This window comes from Cherax quadricarinatus, chromosome 9 (genome assembly GCF_038502225.1).
Source record: "Cherax quadricarinatus isolate ZL_2023a chromosome 9, ASM3850222v1, whole genome shotgun sequence".
In the NCBI taxonomy this organism is placed as follows: Eukaryota; Metazoa; Arthropoda; class Malacostraca; order Decapoda; family Parastacidae; genus Cherax; species Cherax quadricarinatus.
This window is the reverse complement of record NC_091300.1, coordinates 442,915-461,259: the sequence shown is the minus strand read 5'-3', so window position 1 is coordinate 461,259 and position 18,345 is coordinate 442,915. Positions and strand designations below refer to the sequence as shown.

The window sequence follows — 18,345 nt, the reverse complement described above, 5'->3', positions numbered from 1 at the left end:
CGTGCGTCTGTGTGTATGTGGAGTCTTCCTCATCGCATGCTAATTTCTCACACAATAGGCATGTTGTTTGTTCGTGTTCATTTCTTCATTGCGATTTCCGTAATTGGTTTAGGCATTAATGTTCGTTATACATTTATTTAAAATATTGTATATATGATTGTTAGTAAGCTTAAAGTAATGTCTCCGTAAGTCTGGCTCACAGTGTGGCTGTTCACATGAGCCTCATTCATTATCTTTCTCGAATCACACACACTTGTATATACTCGTCGTTTTTTATAGCTCTGGTGTAAGGCATCTTGTGGCAGATTTTTTTCGAGAGTGGAAGGGAGGGTAGGAGGAAAGTATGTGGGAGGGAGTGGGAGGTGATGGGAAGGGGTGTAAATATAGACACAGAGCAGCAGACAGCAAGATGTTTTAATGTTGTGGCGAGGTAACCTGGCCTGAGAAAGCGACAGCAAGAGAAAAGTGAAACTGTGACGATGATGTGAGTGTTGTGTGGTGTTAGAATGAAGGACGACCAACATTGTAAACCTGGCGGCTGTCGTCGCTAATTTATATAAAACAGTATTTTTCCAGGAAAAAAATATGTATAACTACGTTTGCGGATAGTATAAAAATCTCATTGTGATGAAAAAAAAATATTATCTAGATCTGTACAAAGAAAAATTGGATGAGTTGAGTTAATGGAGCAACAAGTAGAAGATGGAAGTGTGGGAAGCGTCAAGTAATGGGAATGGGAAGAAAACAATAAGGTCACCTGAAATACTAGATTTTGTGTCAGTGCTACAATCTAGGAACAAAAAGAGGGAGCTAGGTCAATTATTAAGCAAAGAGTGCTACAGGGTCGGAGGATTGAAGAGTGAGAAACTTAAAATTATACTGGCAAACTTCACAATAGCTTGCACACTATGGATGGCATAGTGCAAGAAAAATGTATGTGCATATGCATCCCGGAACTGGAATTTATAGCAGATAAGTGTCGTGACGAAATTTAGGATGGACTAGCGAGGAGATCCTTAAGGAACTCAAACTTAACAATTGTACATGAGAGGAGCTATAATTATGACATAAAATATCCAGGGAATTAGACAAGAATGTGTAGGGGTAGTGTGTTGAAGCAGCGGCGGCAACGGTGTCAATGGTGATAGAAATATATCTGGTTGGGTCCTTGATTGTTCTTTGGAGACCTATTTATTCTTTAATGTTATTACCTATTATCACTGCAAATCCAACTAGCAGCTGTTGTTTCTTTATTGCCTAATTACAGGTCCTTGGATTTTAGTGTATCCTCGCTTATTCCTAATTTGCTAGTTATTTAAGTTATTTAGAGGTTTCCTCAACTGCTGCTTGTCTTAGATGTATATAGAGTTGTCTCAGGGCAGCACTTTATCTCTCCACACACCTGGCATCCTGTAGACGCACAAGAATGTGTCTCGTATGATTTTTTAGATCTGTTTCTCTGTGGTGGTCTGGTTTAAAATCAGGGGCCTCCTAGTTAACGACAGTGGTCAGTCAAGCTGTTAGTGCTTGCTGCACACAATCGACATAGATTTTCGGTTTTTCTAGTATGATGGCAGTCAAACTCTGTTAATCTGTTAATGATTTCGGGGGATCAGCGCTCCGCGGCCTGACCTCAGACCTTGTCTGAATCCGAAAGGAAATATTACAGGAATACGAATCTTAAAAAAAAAACATACAAGAAAGTGAAGAGAAGCATATACGGAATGTTTTTGAGATTACATAGATTAACAATCCTGCTAGATTGCAAAACGTTTCATATACACATGACATTATTTCGGCCCCCAGCGATTTCAGGATAACGGGATTTAATCGTTATGATAAACCCTGCCTGAATTTTCTTCAGACTTTATCTGCATATTGTATTGTGTAGATTAGCCATGTGAAGAAACGGTAATATATAAGATAATATTTTTAAAGAGGTAATTTTGCTCCTGTTAGTTTTTGCTTTCATTTACAGGATGATTACAAAGTGAGTAGTTCAACTTGTGTAAGAACTCATTGAATTAAGCAGAGCTTACGCACAGTAATGGAGAGAAGTAATTCCAAGTTGAAAGGAAACCTTTAAAGCTTACGTTGTTACCGAATCCATAGTAGAATGCCTTACCATATATTCCCACCCAAGTCTCAAGCTGCAAACCCATTCTGTGTGATGGAGTGACATGAAAACTAACTTTGTGCTGATTATTAGGTTAATTTAGTTCTTGCTATGTCTTAAAATGTCATGTAATCAGGGTAGCTACACAGTATTGTGTATCAGATTTTGATGATAAAAATGCCTGACAAGTCAGGCGGCCAACAATGACAGTGTTGACAGCTCTGGTCTTCACTGGTTCAGTTTTTTTTTTTTGTCTGTGTGAATAAAATAATGCGTGTAGTGAGTGCTTATAGGCTTGCTTATGCTAATGATTCACCAGTGTGTTCATTGACCTTTCTTGTCTCAAGGTGTTTCTTGTACAATATAGCAAAAAGTATTTGAAAGTTCGCGAACCCTCAGCCAATTTGATTGTCATAGTTGACTTCAAGTCCCTGTGAAATGTTAAACATTTGTTCGAGTTCAGCACACACAGTTAAGTGAGGAGTGTTGAATGTTTTTGATTAGAAACTCCAAAGATTTTAATTGAGTTATGAGAAAGCTTGTGCAACAACCATTCCCTTGCATAAAAATGAAGGTATATGCACGAATAGGTATATACTCGCCGATTTATGTACTGTAGTCCACTCAGTAGCTGATGACTGTGACTGCAATTACCGAGTCTCGTTCTCTTGAACCTTGTGAAACTGTGCATGAATTTTGCCTCCGTTCCTTCCTCATCTCAATTCATTCTATTTTCCTTACACACATACACACACAGTAACACATACCTACCCACACACATCGGAGGAGGACCAGGCATGACTACAAAGGGATCTGGACAGGCTACAGGCTTGGTCTAGCAACTGGCTTCTGGACTTCAACCCCTCTAAGTGCAAAGTCTTGAAGATCGGGGAAGGGCAAAGAAAACCGCAGACAGAATACAGCCTAGGGAGGGCCAAAGACTACAAACCTCACTCAAGGAAAAGGATCCGGGGGTGAGTATAATACCGAACACATCTGAGACGCAAATCAACCAAATAACTGCTGCAGCATATGGGGGCTTTCCGATATCGTAGTAAGGAGTCGTTCAGGACTCTACACTGTGTACGTCAGGCCTATATTAGAGTATGCAGCACCAATTTGGAATCACACTTGGGCAAGCATGTCAGGAAATTAGAAAAAGTGCAAAGGTTTACAACGAGACTAGTCCCGGAGTTAAGGGAAATGTCCTACGAGGAAAGGTTAAGGGAAAATTGACTTTACGACACTGGAGGGCAGGAGGAACATAACATATAAAAAACTGAGAGGAATCGACACGGTGGAAAGATAAGATGTTCCAGAGATGGGACACAGAGCGACAAGAGGTCATAATTAGAAGTTGAAGACTCAAATGAGTCAGAGATTTTAGGAAGTATTTCTTCAGTCACAAGTTGTCAGGCAGTGGAAAAGTCTGGAAAGTGAAGTGGTGGAGGCAGGATCCATACGTAGCTTTAAGAAGAGGTATGATAAAAGCTAACAGAGCAGGGAGTGAGTGACCTAGTAGCGACCAGTGAAGAGACGGGGTCAGGAGCTATGAATCGATCCCTGCAACCACAATTAGGTGAGTACATACCTATCCACACACACACACACACACACACCAGGGCCAGGAGCTAGGACTCGACCCCTACAACCACAAATAGGTGAGTACACACACACACACTAATGCAGATGGAATAGCAAATAAATGCGAGGAATGGCATAAAAGAATCTACAAGAAGTCCCTGGACATCATAGTCACAGAAACGAAACTCACTGAGACAATAACAGACGCAGTCTTCCCACCGGGATATCAGATCCTGAGGAAAGATAGAGCAGAGGGGGAGGAGGGGTTGCACTGCTCATTAAAAACCGATGGAGTTTCGAGGAAATGGACGAGATTGGGGAACATAAGGTAGCCATTGCTGTGATGTATAACCCACCACAGAACTGCAGGAGGCCAAGAGAGGAATATGATGAGAACAACAGAGCGATGGTGAACACATTGTCTGAGGTGGCACAAAGAGCTCAAACGTGCACAGCAAAGTTACTGGTTATGGGTGATTTCAACCACAGGGAAATAGATTGGGAAAACTTGGAACCTCATGGGGGCCCCAAAACATGGAGAGCCAAGATGATGGATTTGGTACTGGAAAACCTCATGCATCAACACATCAGGGACACTGCCAGAGAGCGAGGGGAGGATGAACCAGCAAGACTGGACCTTGTGTTCACCCTGAGTAGCTCAGACATTGATGACATCACATATGAGAGGCCCCTCATAGCTAGTGACCACGTAGTCCTGAGTTTTGATTACATAGTAGAGTTACAGGTGGAGAGGGTAACAGGAGTCGAATGGGAAAAGCCAAACTATAAAAGGGGGGACTACACAGGTATGAGGAACTTCCTGCAGTAGGTGCAGTGGGACAGATAAATGGTAGGAAAGACAGTAAATGAAATGATGGAGTATATCACAACAGAATGCAAGGAGGCAGAGGAAAGGTTTGTTCCCAAGGGCAATAGAAACAATGGGAAGACCAAAGCGAGTCCTTGGTTTACCCAAAGGTGCAGGGAGGCAAAAACTAAGTGCATTAGAGAATGGAAGAGGTATAGAAGGCAAAGGACCCAGGAAAACAAGGAGATCAATCGAAGAGCCAGAAACAAATATGCACAGATAAGGAGGGAGGCCCAGCGACAGTACGAAAATGACATAGCATCGAAAGCCAAGTCTGACCCGAAACTGCCGTTTAGCCACATTAGGAGAAAGACGACAGTCAAAGACCAGGTGATCAGGCTGAGGAAAGAAGGTGGGGAACTCACAAGAAACGATCAAGAGGTATGCGAGGAGCTCAACAGGAGATTTAAGGAATCAAATCAAATCAAGTTTATTCTCCATAAGGATTACAATGCTGGGTTTACAGAATTTGGATATTGTGTGGTTTACATGTTTTAAAATGCTAATTACAGAGGGGGCCACTAGAACACCTAGCATGGCCAGGCATTTCGGGCAGACTTAGATTAATGCTTAACTTTAAAATATTACAAATTATGAGGTAAGTTGGTATTATGGCTAAGTGACTAAATACTAGTTTGTGAGTTTAGCAATGTGAATGCTTTTGTTTTCACACAATACATAGTTTCAGTATTGGAGTATCACAGGCCAACTTATGACTAGTTAGGATTCATTATTTTAAGATTAAGGTTGATATTTCTGTGTTTATGGTCAAATGGGTGAGGAAGTATTCACAGTGGAGACAGGAAGGACTCTGGCAAGACAGGACAGAGGGGGACACCAACAGGGAATAGACCAACAGGTGCTGGATGATATGCACACAACTGAGGAGGAGGTGAAGAAGCTGCTAAGTGACCTTGATACATCATAGGCAATGGGACCGGACAACATCTCCCCGTGGGCCCTCAGGGAGGGAGCAGATATACTGTGTGTGCCATTAACCACAATCTTCAACACATCCCTTGAAACTGGGGAACTACCCGAGGTATGGAAGACCGCAAATGTAGTTCTCAGTGTCACTGACCTGTATAGTATGCAAAGTCATGGAGAAGATTATCAGGAGGAGAGAGGTGGAGCACCTGGAACGGAATAAGATTATAAACGGTAACCAGCACGGATTCATGGAAGGCAAATCCTGTGTCACAAACCTTCTGGAGTTCTATGACAGAGTTACAGAAGTGCGACACGAGAGAGAGGGGTGGGTTGATTGCATTTTCTTGGACTGCAAGAAAGCCTTCGACACAGTTCCTCACAAGAGACTAGTGCAGAAACTAGAGGATCAGGCGCATATAACAGGAAGGGCACTGCAATGGATCAGAGAATACCTGACAGGGAGGCAACAACGAGTCATGGTACGGGATGAGGTGTCACAGTGGGCACCTGTGACGAGCGGGGTCCCACAGGGGTCGGTCCTAGGACCAGTGCTATTTCTGGTATATGTGAATGACATGGTGGAAGGAATAGACTCAGAGGTGTCCCTGTTTGCAGATGATGTGAAGTTAATGAGGAGAATTAAATCAGATGAGGACCAGGCAAGACTTCAAAGAGACCTGGACAGGCTGGACACGTGGTCCAGCAACTGGCTTCTTGAATTCAACCCTGCCAAGTGCAAAGTCATGAAGATCGGAGAAGGGCAAAGAAGACCGCAGACAGAGTATAGACTAGATGGCTAAGGACTACAAACCTCGCTCAAGGAGAAAGATCTTGGGGTGACCATAACACCGAGCATGTCTCCGGAGGCACACATCAACCAGATAACTGCTGCAGCATACGGGCGCCTGGCAAACCTGAGAATAGCGTTCCGATACCTTAGTAAGGAATCATTCAAGACACTGTACACTGTGTACATCAGGCCCATACTAGAGTATGCAGCTCCAGTTTGGAACCCACACCTGGGCAAACACGTCAAGAAATTAGAGAAAGTGCAAAGGTTTGCAACAAGGCTAGTTCCCGAGCTCGGGTATGTCCTACGAAGAAAGGTTGAGGGAAATCGGACTGACGACATTGGAGGACAGGCGGGTCAGGGGAGACATGATAACGACATACAAAATACTGCGTGGAATAGATAAGGTAGACAGAGACAGGTTGTTCCAGAGAGGGGACACGAAACAAGGGGTCACAATTGGAAGCTGAAGACTCGGACGAGTCATAGGGATGTTAGGAAGTATACGTATTTCTTCAGTCATAGAGTCGTCAGGAAGTGGAATAGCCTAACAAGTGATGTAGTGGAGGCAGGAACCATACATAGCTTTAAGACAAGGTATAAGAACATAAGAATGGAGGAACACTGCAGAAGATCTACTGGCCCATGCGAGGGAGGCCCTTATCAAAACGACCTCTACTTAAAGCTACCCAAGAAATAACTCCCGTACCCAATGACACCAATCAAACCCAGCCCCTCCCACTCATATATTTGTCCAGTCTCTTCTTAAAGCTACCCAAGGTCCTAGCCTCTATCACCCCACTGGGAAGACTGTTCCACACATCTACAACTCTGTTAGAAAACTAGTACTTACCTATGTCCTTTCTAAATCTAAATTTATCCAACTTATGACAAAGCTCTGGAAGCAGAGAGAGGACCTAGGAGCGATCAGTGAAGAGGTGAGGCCAGGAGCTGAGTCTCGACTCCTGCAACCACAATTAGGTGAGTACACACATCCCCCCCCACACACACACATATACACGGGGCCAGGAGCTGAGTCTCGACCCCTGCAACCACAATTAGGTGAGTACACACATCCCCCCACACACACATATACACATCCCCCCCACACACACATACACATCCCCCCCACTCATATGCACATCCCCCCACACACATATAAACATCCCCCCCACACACACATATAAACATCCCCCACACACATATACACATCCCCCTCCCACATATACACATCCCCCTCCCACACACACACATACACTCCTTGGCCCTCGCATCCAGGTTTGGCGTTATTTATCCTATTCATTCTCTTAAAAGTATCTGCCTGTTTTCTTTTCCTTCCATCTCAAACATCGTGTTGGTGTCCTGTATCTTTTGCTCTTATGAGTATTTTTGTATTTCATTACTAGAGATGACTGGTTCTCCTCTCTTTTAGAATTATCGATGTAAGTTTGTCTCCTCATAGTCCATCACCTTGTTCTTGACACTGGATCAACTTTTGATGAGGCTTCAGGAGCCTCTTCTTTATAGAATAGTTTATTTTTAGTACAGTTCTGTGTTTAGAAGTGTATATCATATAGTGAAGATGGAGCTAGCTGTGGGTAACAGTTTTCATTGGATCACCTGACTTGATTTTTCTAATGTTAAAATGTTGAGCAACTGTGATGCAGAGGTATTATTGGTTTTAAAAAAAAGATGTGAGAAAACGCTAGGACTTATTGTTTAGAAGATGTTTACAAGCACACCTCCAGAGAATCTCCTGAGTCGCTCTGGCACTCGGGTTGTGGCCCGAGTGGTAGGAATGGTTCAAATGGAGCAGTGATTTTGAGATCTAAAACCTCATACCAGTGAGACCACTGGCCCCGACACATGTGAACCGAAGACATGCTGTACCCTAGCTACAGGGCATGGACGACGATTGTAATTAACTGCTACACCACTTGTGCTTAAGAAGATTCACCATGGCCTTCATAGAGCTGTAAGCAGTACTCCATTTGACCTGAAGAAGACTCACCGTGCCCTTGACATAGAGCTGTAAGGGTAATCCACTCGATACGAATGCTTACTCTGCCCCTGCCATAGGGCTGTAAATGGTATACCTGAAGTATACCTCGAGAGGGTTTTGGGGGTCAATGCCCCTGTGGCCCGGTCTGAGACCAGTTCTCGTGGTGGATCAGGGTCTGATCAACCAGGTTGTTACTGCTGGCCTCACGCAAACTGATGTACAAACCACAGCCTGGCTGGTCAGGTATTGACTTCAGGTGCCTGTCCAGTGCCTTCTTGAAGACAGGCCAGGGGTCTATTGGTAATCCCCCTTATGTATGTATGCTCATATCCAGGAGCAAAACACCGACCGAGCGACGGCTCATATCCTGAAAAACTTGCATGGTGGGGCACTCGTAAGCAGAGGTTCCACTGTATTTGTACTTCAGTATTTTTATTTTTATAAAGAGGAAAAATGTTGGTACAATTTACATAAACTGTTTTAACATATTGCACATTATTTAAATTTTAATGGAAAGTTGGATTTTTAAATACACTGGTTATGTTGTACGTATTTTTAATTTAGATTCAGAACTAGGTTTTATTCTGTCATAATGCATTTGAATACAATATCAACAGGGGCTTCTTTTCAGGCATTCCACTTGCGTGACATCAGATGTGAACGGCCAAGGTTTCTCAGTAAATCTTTCTGCGGTTTCCTGACATTCAACATCGTCACATATTCCCTCCTGGTGGCAGAAATTCTGCTTACCCGGGACACTCAAACTCAAGAGGAGAGGGTTAGTCTTAAAACTTTTTTTTTCCTAGTTACAGTTTTTGGGTCATTCGATAATTATAAATATATTTCCTACAACATATCCTCTATTAATTTGTTAACTTCATAAGTATGTTTTATACGTACAGTATTGCAGATAAGAAGCAGTCTTCCATTAAATGTTATATTTTTACATTATCTGTCAAGGACAGATAGATTGTCAGTCAGGGTATTGTCAGTCACACTTTGGTTGGTTAATTGCTTTAGGAATACTTGTTCAGCCTTTGAAAGGGATGACAGTTTTCCTCATATATTTTGGTAAGAGGTCATCTTCATGTTATTAAAAGGTCCAAATACAGTACTGTACTTTAAAGTGTGTGTGTGCTTTCACCTATTTGTGGTTGAAAGGGTTGATGAACAGCTCCTGGCCCTGCCAGGAGTGTGTGTGTATGTATTTGCAGGAGTCTAGACCTAACTATAGCTCCTGGCTCTGCCACCTAGACAACTTCCATGGGCATCACTAACTTGTGGCCTCTTTGGCTAAACTTGAAGCTGCCTTCAGCCCAGCCCTCTTTTTCTTGTTTTATCTCCATAACTCTGTCATGAAACTCGAGCAGATTTGTAAGATAGGATTTGCCATCCCTAAAGTCCAGCTGGTTTTATGTAAAGAAAATGCTTCTCTCCAACTGCTCCAATATCCTTTTTCTTACTATCTTCTCCAGATTTTTTGACAGTATGCATGTTGGAGATACTGGACTGTAGGTTGGTGCCTCTTGTCATCCTTTCTATATATATAGGGGGTCATACTTTTTTTTCTGATTTCCTTGCACTTGTCCTGGAAATTTTTGGTTGAAAATTTTTGCTCTTGGACCATATAGTGGTGCTGCTCCTCCTCCTCAGCACCTATGAAAATATGTTATCTGGCCCTATTCTCATTGTTACATCAGGCTCAATTAGAAGTTTTATCATTTCTTCTCTTGTGCTGGTCCTTTCTAACATCTGTTGATCTAGTTTGACAACAACACATTTTGGTTTCTCGTCATTTTCTTCCATAAAGACCTCCTTGAATCTTTTGCTAAGTTATTGGCATACCTCTCTTATTCTTCCTCAGTATCCCACTATTCTTCTTCATTCTTATCACTTGGCCCTTCACAGTTGTAATTTTTCTTATGCGGCTGTGGAATAATTTTAGTTATGTTTTGGCCTTTTATACTCTGTCATTTTCAAATTAACTTTTGGCTTCTCTTCTTATTCTTGTGTATATTCATTTCTGGTTCTCTTGTGTGTGTTTCCCAGTTTTCTGCAGTTTGATTTACTCTAATATTTCTTCCAAATCCTCTTTCTTCTTTCCTTAGCCTTTCTACATTTTTGATTGAACTATGGGATTTCTGTTCTTTTCTTCCCGTTTGGTACAGCTCTCTTATTTGCCTCATGGCACTTTGTCTTTGCTACCTCCATCCTTTTTTTTTAAACATCTTTGCCCTCCATTTTTCTTTCCCATTGCAACTTAGAGTTTATCAAAACTTAATATCACATGATAGTTGGCACCTAAGTGGTTTCACATAAGTAATTGCAGCTGTGTCATAATAATTTGTGTAAAAACCAGGTTGAGTCTTGCTAGCTCGTATCCTCCCCTAACTCTTGTTTCTTCCAGAGGTTTCAAAAAATTCTGCATTACTGCTTCCATGAGTTTCTGGTCCTTTATGGGGTCTTAATTTTTCCCAGACAGTCTTCTTGTGGTTGTAATCTTCCAGTACTAGTAGTTTAACTTTATAAATAATAAAAAGGAAATGATTAATTTTATTTCTGCAATGTATGGTTCACACGTGGTTCATTAAGAGTGACAACACTGACAGACTTAATGAAAAGCCCTTGCGTGCATGCATTCATGAGTGTGGGCGCATGTGCACAATTTCTCTGTAATAATACAAAAGATTTTATAAAAGAATGGGGGTTGTCAGAAAACACATATGATGGGTAATTGAAGTTACATATTGTTAAGGATCTTTATTCCATTTTTCACTTAGAATGTGAATAATAATAAGTAAATTCATTTTTTTTTTTTTTTGAGGTGTTTATTCCACCTGTATTAGTTTGAAATATAACAATGTAGATCACACACACAATATATTTTTGTTGTGTTATTTGCTTTATCTTTTACAGAGTTTCTTAAGTCATGTGTTCAATGGCTGCTATGCTGTCTTGCTGTTCATAGTAGTTGTATTCTTCCTAATATATGGAGTTGAAGTATACTTTAAGGTAAATACTTGTTAGTTTGTTCACCCAAGCTTTACTCTAGTCTTTAAAGATGCTGACAATTTGTTATCTCACCATTATGAATAGAATTCTGCTGTACTTTATATTGTATCTTATGAAATGACACTTCGTGCATACCTATTTGTCTACAGTATGGAGTTAGACTTGTAAGAAGTAGTCTGCAGACCTTGTAGATTACATGTCATTTACAGTAGTACTTGGGAAATGTAAAGGAACTCTGCATCAGTGACCTTTAATAATAAATATTTATTAATACAAAATTATGGCACATTTGTTAAGAATTTTGATAAGAGATGAGGTACAGTATTTTTTTTTTTTTTATGAAGCCTAAGGTATGCATAGCATTTTAGGTAAAACCAGCTCAAATAAACAATAGACATTTATATGACAACACCACTTGGCCATATATAGTATTTAATGGGATGTAAAATAGTGTGGAGATAACTATAAATGTTACAGTCTTACAAAATTTAAATTTATTCTAAAAATAATTAATAATAATAATAATTATTATTATTATTATTAAAAAGCATTTTTCATAACATTTCCTCATAATACTGAGAGTTAACAATCTTGGAAAACACAGTGGAACCTTGACTTACGAGTGTCTCAATGTACGAGTTTTTTGAGATATGAGCCGTTGCTCGGTTGATTTTTTGCTCTGAGTTACGAGCCAACATCTGAGTTATGAGCCAACATCTGAGTTACAAGCCAGCTTCCCCCTCAAACCAAAACCTGCACACTTCTCTTGTTTATCTATGATTTCGTGCTTTAATTCCATGGAAATCATCCTCTTTTTCTTCTAAGCACTGTCCTTTACACTTACTTTCTTAGGACCCATGCTTAGAAAAATCAAATTTGGCCAAATGACTAAAAAATGTAAGCAAAGCATGAGAGAAATACTCCCACACCGAGGTAAACAGTGCACTGAGTTGGTGAAGTTCTGAAGCTCTCATTATTATTATTATTATTATTATTATTATTATTATTATTATTATTATTATTATTATTATTATTATAATGAGTGAGCTTCAGTTCCCTAAATTAATAATAATAATGTGATAATAATTATAATAATAATACTAATACGTAATAATAATAATACATAATACGTAATAATAATTCAGAATGCTGCCACTAGTTGACGCAGCCAATGGCAAAACATCCGGTAAGGAGTCGTCCACATGTTTACATCGCCATGGGAGCATTTCTCTCATGCTTGCTTGCATTTTTTTTTACAGTCATTTGGCCAAATTACTTTTTTCTAACCATGGATCCTAAGAAAAAAAGTGCAAAGGACAGTGCTGAGAAGAAAAAGAGGATGATTTCCATGGAATTAAATCAAATTGTATCAGTTAAGTTCAACAATCAAACAAAACAAATTGTATCATCACTCATCATATTATGGCCTATTTTATTCATTCTAAAGTATATATCATGTTTCTCTGTTAATTATATTGTTTATTATGTCATATTAGATGAATTGTGATAGATAAATAAGCCGTAGAGCTGTTATATTGAAATATATTTTGTCCTACCGCTGGGTTGGATTAATGGCATTTCAGTTAATTTAAATGAGGAAAATTGATTTGATATACGAGCAAATTGAGTTATGAGGTAGGTCACGGAACGGATTAAACTCGTAAGTCAAGGTTCCACTGTATAGTACAATTTGACTATCACTATCACTAACTACCTCATGCTACCTTTAAAATACCCTGTAAATCAGTACAAGTTGGTTAACCCTTTCACTGTCGTGACCCCTACTTGCAAACTTGCTCCCAGTGCCAAAGAATAAAAAAAAAAAATAATTTATCTTATGAAATGATAGAGAATCTTTTTTCGAAGGTAATGAAACCAAAGGTACACAGTTTGATGGAAAACTTATGGAATTATGCTCTCGCAAAGTTAGCGGTCTCAGAGATATTTATTCATTGGCAATTTCGCCCACTTTACACCCTACTTTTGGCCAATTCCATTGTTCCAGCCCCCCAAACTCATAAGTATTTCGCTAGTATTCCTTCTGTTCTGTCGATTGAGTACAAGAAACCTATTTACCTATTTCAACTAAACAGAAATCAGTGATTTGGCCAATTTAACACAAATTTCAAGAGATTCCAATTTCAAAATAGTGTCCAGAATAAACAATGCAGACATTCCTGGCACTGAAATAACATTTTTTCTTGTTCATTAGTCATGTCTCCAGGCCCCATTTATATTACGCTTGCTTTCCCTTCTGAATTTTTTTCATACAAAAAAAATAGATTTACTGTTATGCAGACTACTGCATTATTGTAACAGTTGTATAAATAATGTCAACCCATTTGTGACCGCATATTAGACTGGCAAGTTGGACATGTATTGGAAACGTGACATGATTTGTTTCCTCTTGAACGTTGGCAAAAATCGAACATTTCTGCTACGTTGAGGTCAATTTCAAGGTACTTTCTGTTCTTAAAGCAATCAAAATCATCTCTATTTCTGTAATATGTATATCTTCCATTCTGTCAAATAATACCAAAAAACTGAGAATACAACCATAAAAACCATATGAAAATACACCGCAAAGTCTCTGTTTTACACCAAAAACACAGTCGCAGTTTTTTTCTCGTGCACTGTGTACTGCAGGATTTTTATATAGTGCACACTTACCACACGAATGTATTCTCTCATATCTAGGCCAAAATTTACCGTTCACAGCTTATCTGAGTGAGCTGAGCTCATAGCGTCGTACTGCAGGACTGGCAGTGGCTTCAAAGTCGTGATACAATGGGACCAACAATGAAAGGATTAATAAAGTTAACCAATTTGACTTACATAAGAAGGTTTATCGCTGCCACTTCCAAAGTGAAGAGCTGAAATTTACAACTCAACATCTTCACTTACACGTAGCCTAAACTACTTCATCAGAACTTGATCTAATTCAGAACTTTTTCCTTCCTTCATTATTTTCCTTTTACACATCTGTTTCTTTGAATCATTGTTAGCAATAAACTGAGTAATTTTTCTTTCTGTTTCTTTATATCATAAACTGTGGAAGAGCCAGTGCCGTATATTTCACACAAGCTTCTCACCTCTGTCGAGTTTTTTTAGAAGTTCAACCTTATCTTTTATGGACAATGTATGGTGTTTGCGAGAAGCATTTCCTTTATTCATTGGAACCTTGTCTGGGGGGTTAAAGTGAGCAGGTTATAACAATAAATGGAGAAAAACAAATTGCAGTGGCTAGACTATGTTTGCAAGTTACATCAACAGTTGTTTATGCAGCAATTACAGCAAGTTGGTGAGGCAACCCCGTAAATTTGAAATTACACTAGCCAAAATTAGTGCCAGATTAGTGATGGAACCGGATTAATGATTGCCGGATTAGTGATGGCTGACCTGTACTTAACCCTTAACCCTTTCAGGGTCCAAGGCCCAAATCTGAAGTGGTGCCCCAGTGTCCAAGAATTTTCAAAAAAAAAAATTTGTTATTTTTTCTTATGAAATGGTAAAGAATCCTTTTGTGAAGGTAATAAAACAAAAAGTACGAAATTTGATGGAAAATTGATGAAATTATGCTCTCGCGAATTTTGATGTGTCAGCGATATTTACGAATCGGCAATTTTGCCGACTTTGACTCCCATTTTAGGCCAATTACATTATTCCAGTCAACCAAATTCTTAGCTATTTCACTAGTATTACTTCTATTCTATCGATTGAGCACAAGAAATCAGCAAGTCAACTGTTTCAACTACAAATTAAAGTGATCGGAAATTGTTAATTTGGCCAATTTAACACAAAGTTCAAAATATTCCAATTTCAAAATAGGGTCCAGAATAAACAATGTAGGTATTCCTGGAACTAAACTAACATTTCCTCTGTTCATTAGTTATGTTTTGAGGCTTTACAAATAAATTCCATTTTGATTTCTTATTCACATAATGAATTTTTATTCACACCAAAAAATTTAAGATTTACTGTTATGCAATACTGTAATAATTGTATAAATATCATCACCATATTTGTGAATGCATATTAGACCCACCAGCTGGCGTGTATTAGACGTGTGAGGTCGTTTGTTTACTCTTGAATATCGGCAAAAATTTAACATTTCTGCTATTTTGAGCTCAGTTTCAAGCCATTTCCAGTGCTAAAACCAATCAAAATCATCTCGATTTCTGTAATATGTCTTCCATTCTATCAATTGAGACCAAGAAATCGCAAATACAACTATAAAAAACATACGAAAAAACACTGCAAAGTCGCTGTTTTAATCGAAAAATCATGATTTCAGTTTTTTTCTCTCATACACAGTGTGCTGCAGGATCTGTTTTATGTGGTGCACACATACCACATAGATGTATTCTCTCATATCTAGGCCCAAATGTACCACTCACAGTTTATCAGAGTGAGCTGAGCTCATGACGTAGATCTACGGTTTGGACCCTGAACGTAAAGCCGTAGATCTACGGGACAGACCCTGAAAGGGTTAAATGGTCCAAACGTATATATACGTTCTCTCTCGTAGCGCCCCAAATTTTTTGAGGGAAAAAAAAAACATTTTTTTTAATAGGACAAAAGAGCATATGGTACCCAGGCATCCCCAATTATTTTAATATGGTGCACAGTGAGTGCGCACACCCATTCTCTCATGTCTAGGCGACTCAGGCTTGTCGTGGCAATGTTGAATGAATGACAAAGAAAACATATATATACGTTTGCGGCGCTATGCGAGAGAACGTATATATACGTTTGGACCGTTTAAGGGCTAAATATGTTGATCTAAATTAAGTATTTAAACAGCGGCATGTGGTCAGAGTATGGGTGCCAAACTGAACAGTTGATTTAAGTGAATAGGGCATAAAAAGAGAAGAACCAAAAAAAAAAAAAAAAAATCCACTGCACAGAGTAGGGATGTGTCGAAGTATCACTTTCAATAGATATTGGATAATTTTGATGGTATCAGTATCAGCCTAAAATTAAGTATTGGTATCAGTGGATATCTGCTAATTTTCATGGTAATAATTTGTACTGGTGGGTATGGGTTATTTTTTTAAATCAGTTTTGACAAAAATTTTGGTATCTCCTCTACTAGTACAGTATATATTACAGTATTCTTAGAGAAATGAACAGATCATTTAGTCTGCGTTATGCCTATTTAAACAAATGTAAAATTCTTATTAACCCATTCACTGTCTGTCATTTAGAACTACATCATCGAGGCCAGGGTCTGTGACAAAGTTCCGTCATGAGCTCAGCTCACTCAGATAGGCTGTGAGGGGAAAATTTGGGCCTAATTATGATCTGGGTCTGTGTGATGAGTGTGCACAGTAAAAAAAATCCTGCTTTACTCAGTGCATGATGGAAAAAACAAAACTGTGATTGTGTGTATGGTTTAAAATAGTAACTTTTAGGTGTTTCCTGGGATGTTTTTTTATAGTTTCACTGGCTGCTTCTTGGTATCATTTGCTTGAATGGAAGACATACTACTGAAATAGAGATGATTTTGATTGGTTTCAGGACTGGAAGTAGCTTGAAACCGAGCTCAAAGTAACGGAAATGTTTGATTTTTGCTGATATTCCAGAGGACGGGCAAAGACCCTCTACAACCCTAGTCTTCTTTATGGGTTATTAATAGGTCTGATTAAATTGTTAGAATGCTGTAAACCATGACCAGTTTTTCCTGATTATGTTTTATTATCCGAGAAATAGAGTAAATCTTCTGTTTTTGTGTGAATAAGAATTCAAAGTGGAAGGCAAGTGTAATATAGAAGAAGCCTGGGGATGTGACTGATGAACAGAGGAAATGTTTTAATGCCAACAATGTGTACATTGTTTATTATGGACTCTTATTTTTTAATTGGTATTTTTTTAATTTTGTCAACATTAACCAAATCACTGACTTCTGTGCACTTTATAGGGTAGTTGCAATAGTTGAATAGTTGTGGTTAATTGATTGAATGAAAGGCATACTAGCAAAATAGCTGAGAATTTGGTCAGAAGAAAAGATAGAAATGGTTTAAAATAAGACTTAGTGGGCAAAATCACTGATGCATAAATTGCACCAAGATCATAAATGTAATTCTGTAAGTTTTCCATCAATTTTTTTTTAAAAAGTGGACATTGAGAGCAATATTGTTTTCAAGGGTCTGGACAGTGAAAGGGTTAAAAATACAGTAGCTGAATAAGAAACTGAAAGATATTTATAAATTGCCTTAGATAAATTTTCAAAAATATATACAGTATTACTGATGTAGTAACACAATCATCTGAGAACAGTCAGAACTCAGCATTGTTGATTAGTTGTAATAAAAGGATACTTTAAGAGGGGCATCTTTAAAAGATGTCACGGTTCCAGGCAAAAAATATCTATGACCAAGACATACTGTTTTAAATGTTATCATAAATATTAGATTCTACTTTACCATAATAATACTGTAGTGTAACACACATCATACTTGCCAAATCTAGGTACATGCCATGCTGTATGAGGAAATGTAATAGAATTTTTATTTATTTTTGAGAAGACAAGTGATAATGATGTTACAAAGTTTTTGTACATATATAGGGCTACATCAGTTGAAGCTTTTGTGTTATATGTAGATACTGTTAGTGCACATTAAAAAACTGATTCCTAAATATGAAAAATGTGTCTGATTCATTACAGTAGTGTGTTGAACTATAATTTAGGTATTGTTGCTTAAGCCTTTGTGAACTGTGAACTGTGCTGTCATTGATGTGGGCTTTTGTATTGTAGGTACGTGGGGGCTTCGTGAGTGACACCATTATTGTGGGGAACGTCCATTCCCGAACCCCTCCCCAGGATCACCACCTTCCTCCCCTTCTTGACACTAATGATACAGATTCCCCACCATCTTCATCCTCATCCTCCTCTTCCCTTGATCCTCCTGCTTCACCTTCCCCAAAGAAGTCTGCTTCTAAATCAGCATCATCTATGCTCAAACCTTCAGGAGAGCAAGAGCAGGACCCATCCACCCAATGCCTTGTAGCAGACCAGGTGTGTTTGAAGTTCAGCTTACTGT

General features: G+C 39.0%; 1 protein-coding gene across 5 annotated transcripts in view; it reads left to right on the top strand.

The window, feature by feature from the left end:
• LOC128686153 (uncharacterized) overlaps positions 1–18,345 on the top strand; it is a 202,074-nt gene that overhangs the window by 160,983 nt on the left and 22,746 nt on the right. For 3 of the 5 annotated variants that reach the window (XM_070083131.1, XM_070083130.1, XM_070083132.1), the window contains 3 exons: positions 8,922–9,068; positions 11,207–11,302; positions 18,060–18,320. In XM_070083131.1, the coding sequence (XP_069939232.1) occupies positions 8,922–9,068; positions 11,207–11,302; positions 18,060–18,320 (504 nt within the window). The remainder of the gene's footprint in view (positions 1–8,921; positions 9,069–11,206; positions 11,303–18,059; positions 18,321–18,345) is intronic. The other 2 variants (XM_070083135.1, XM_070083134.1) reach the window with 1 other exon arrangement.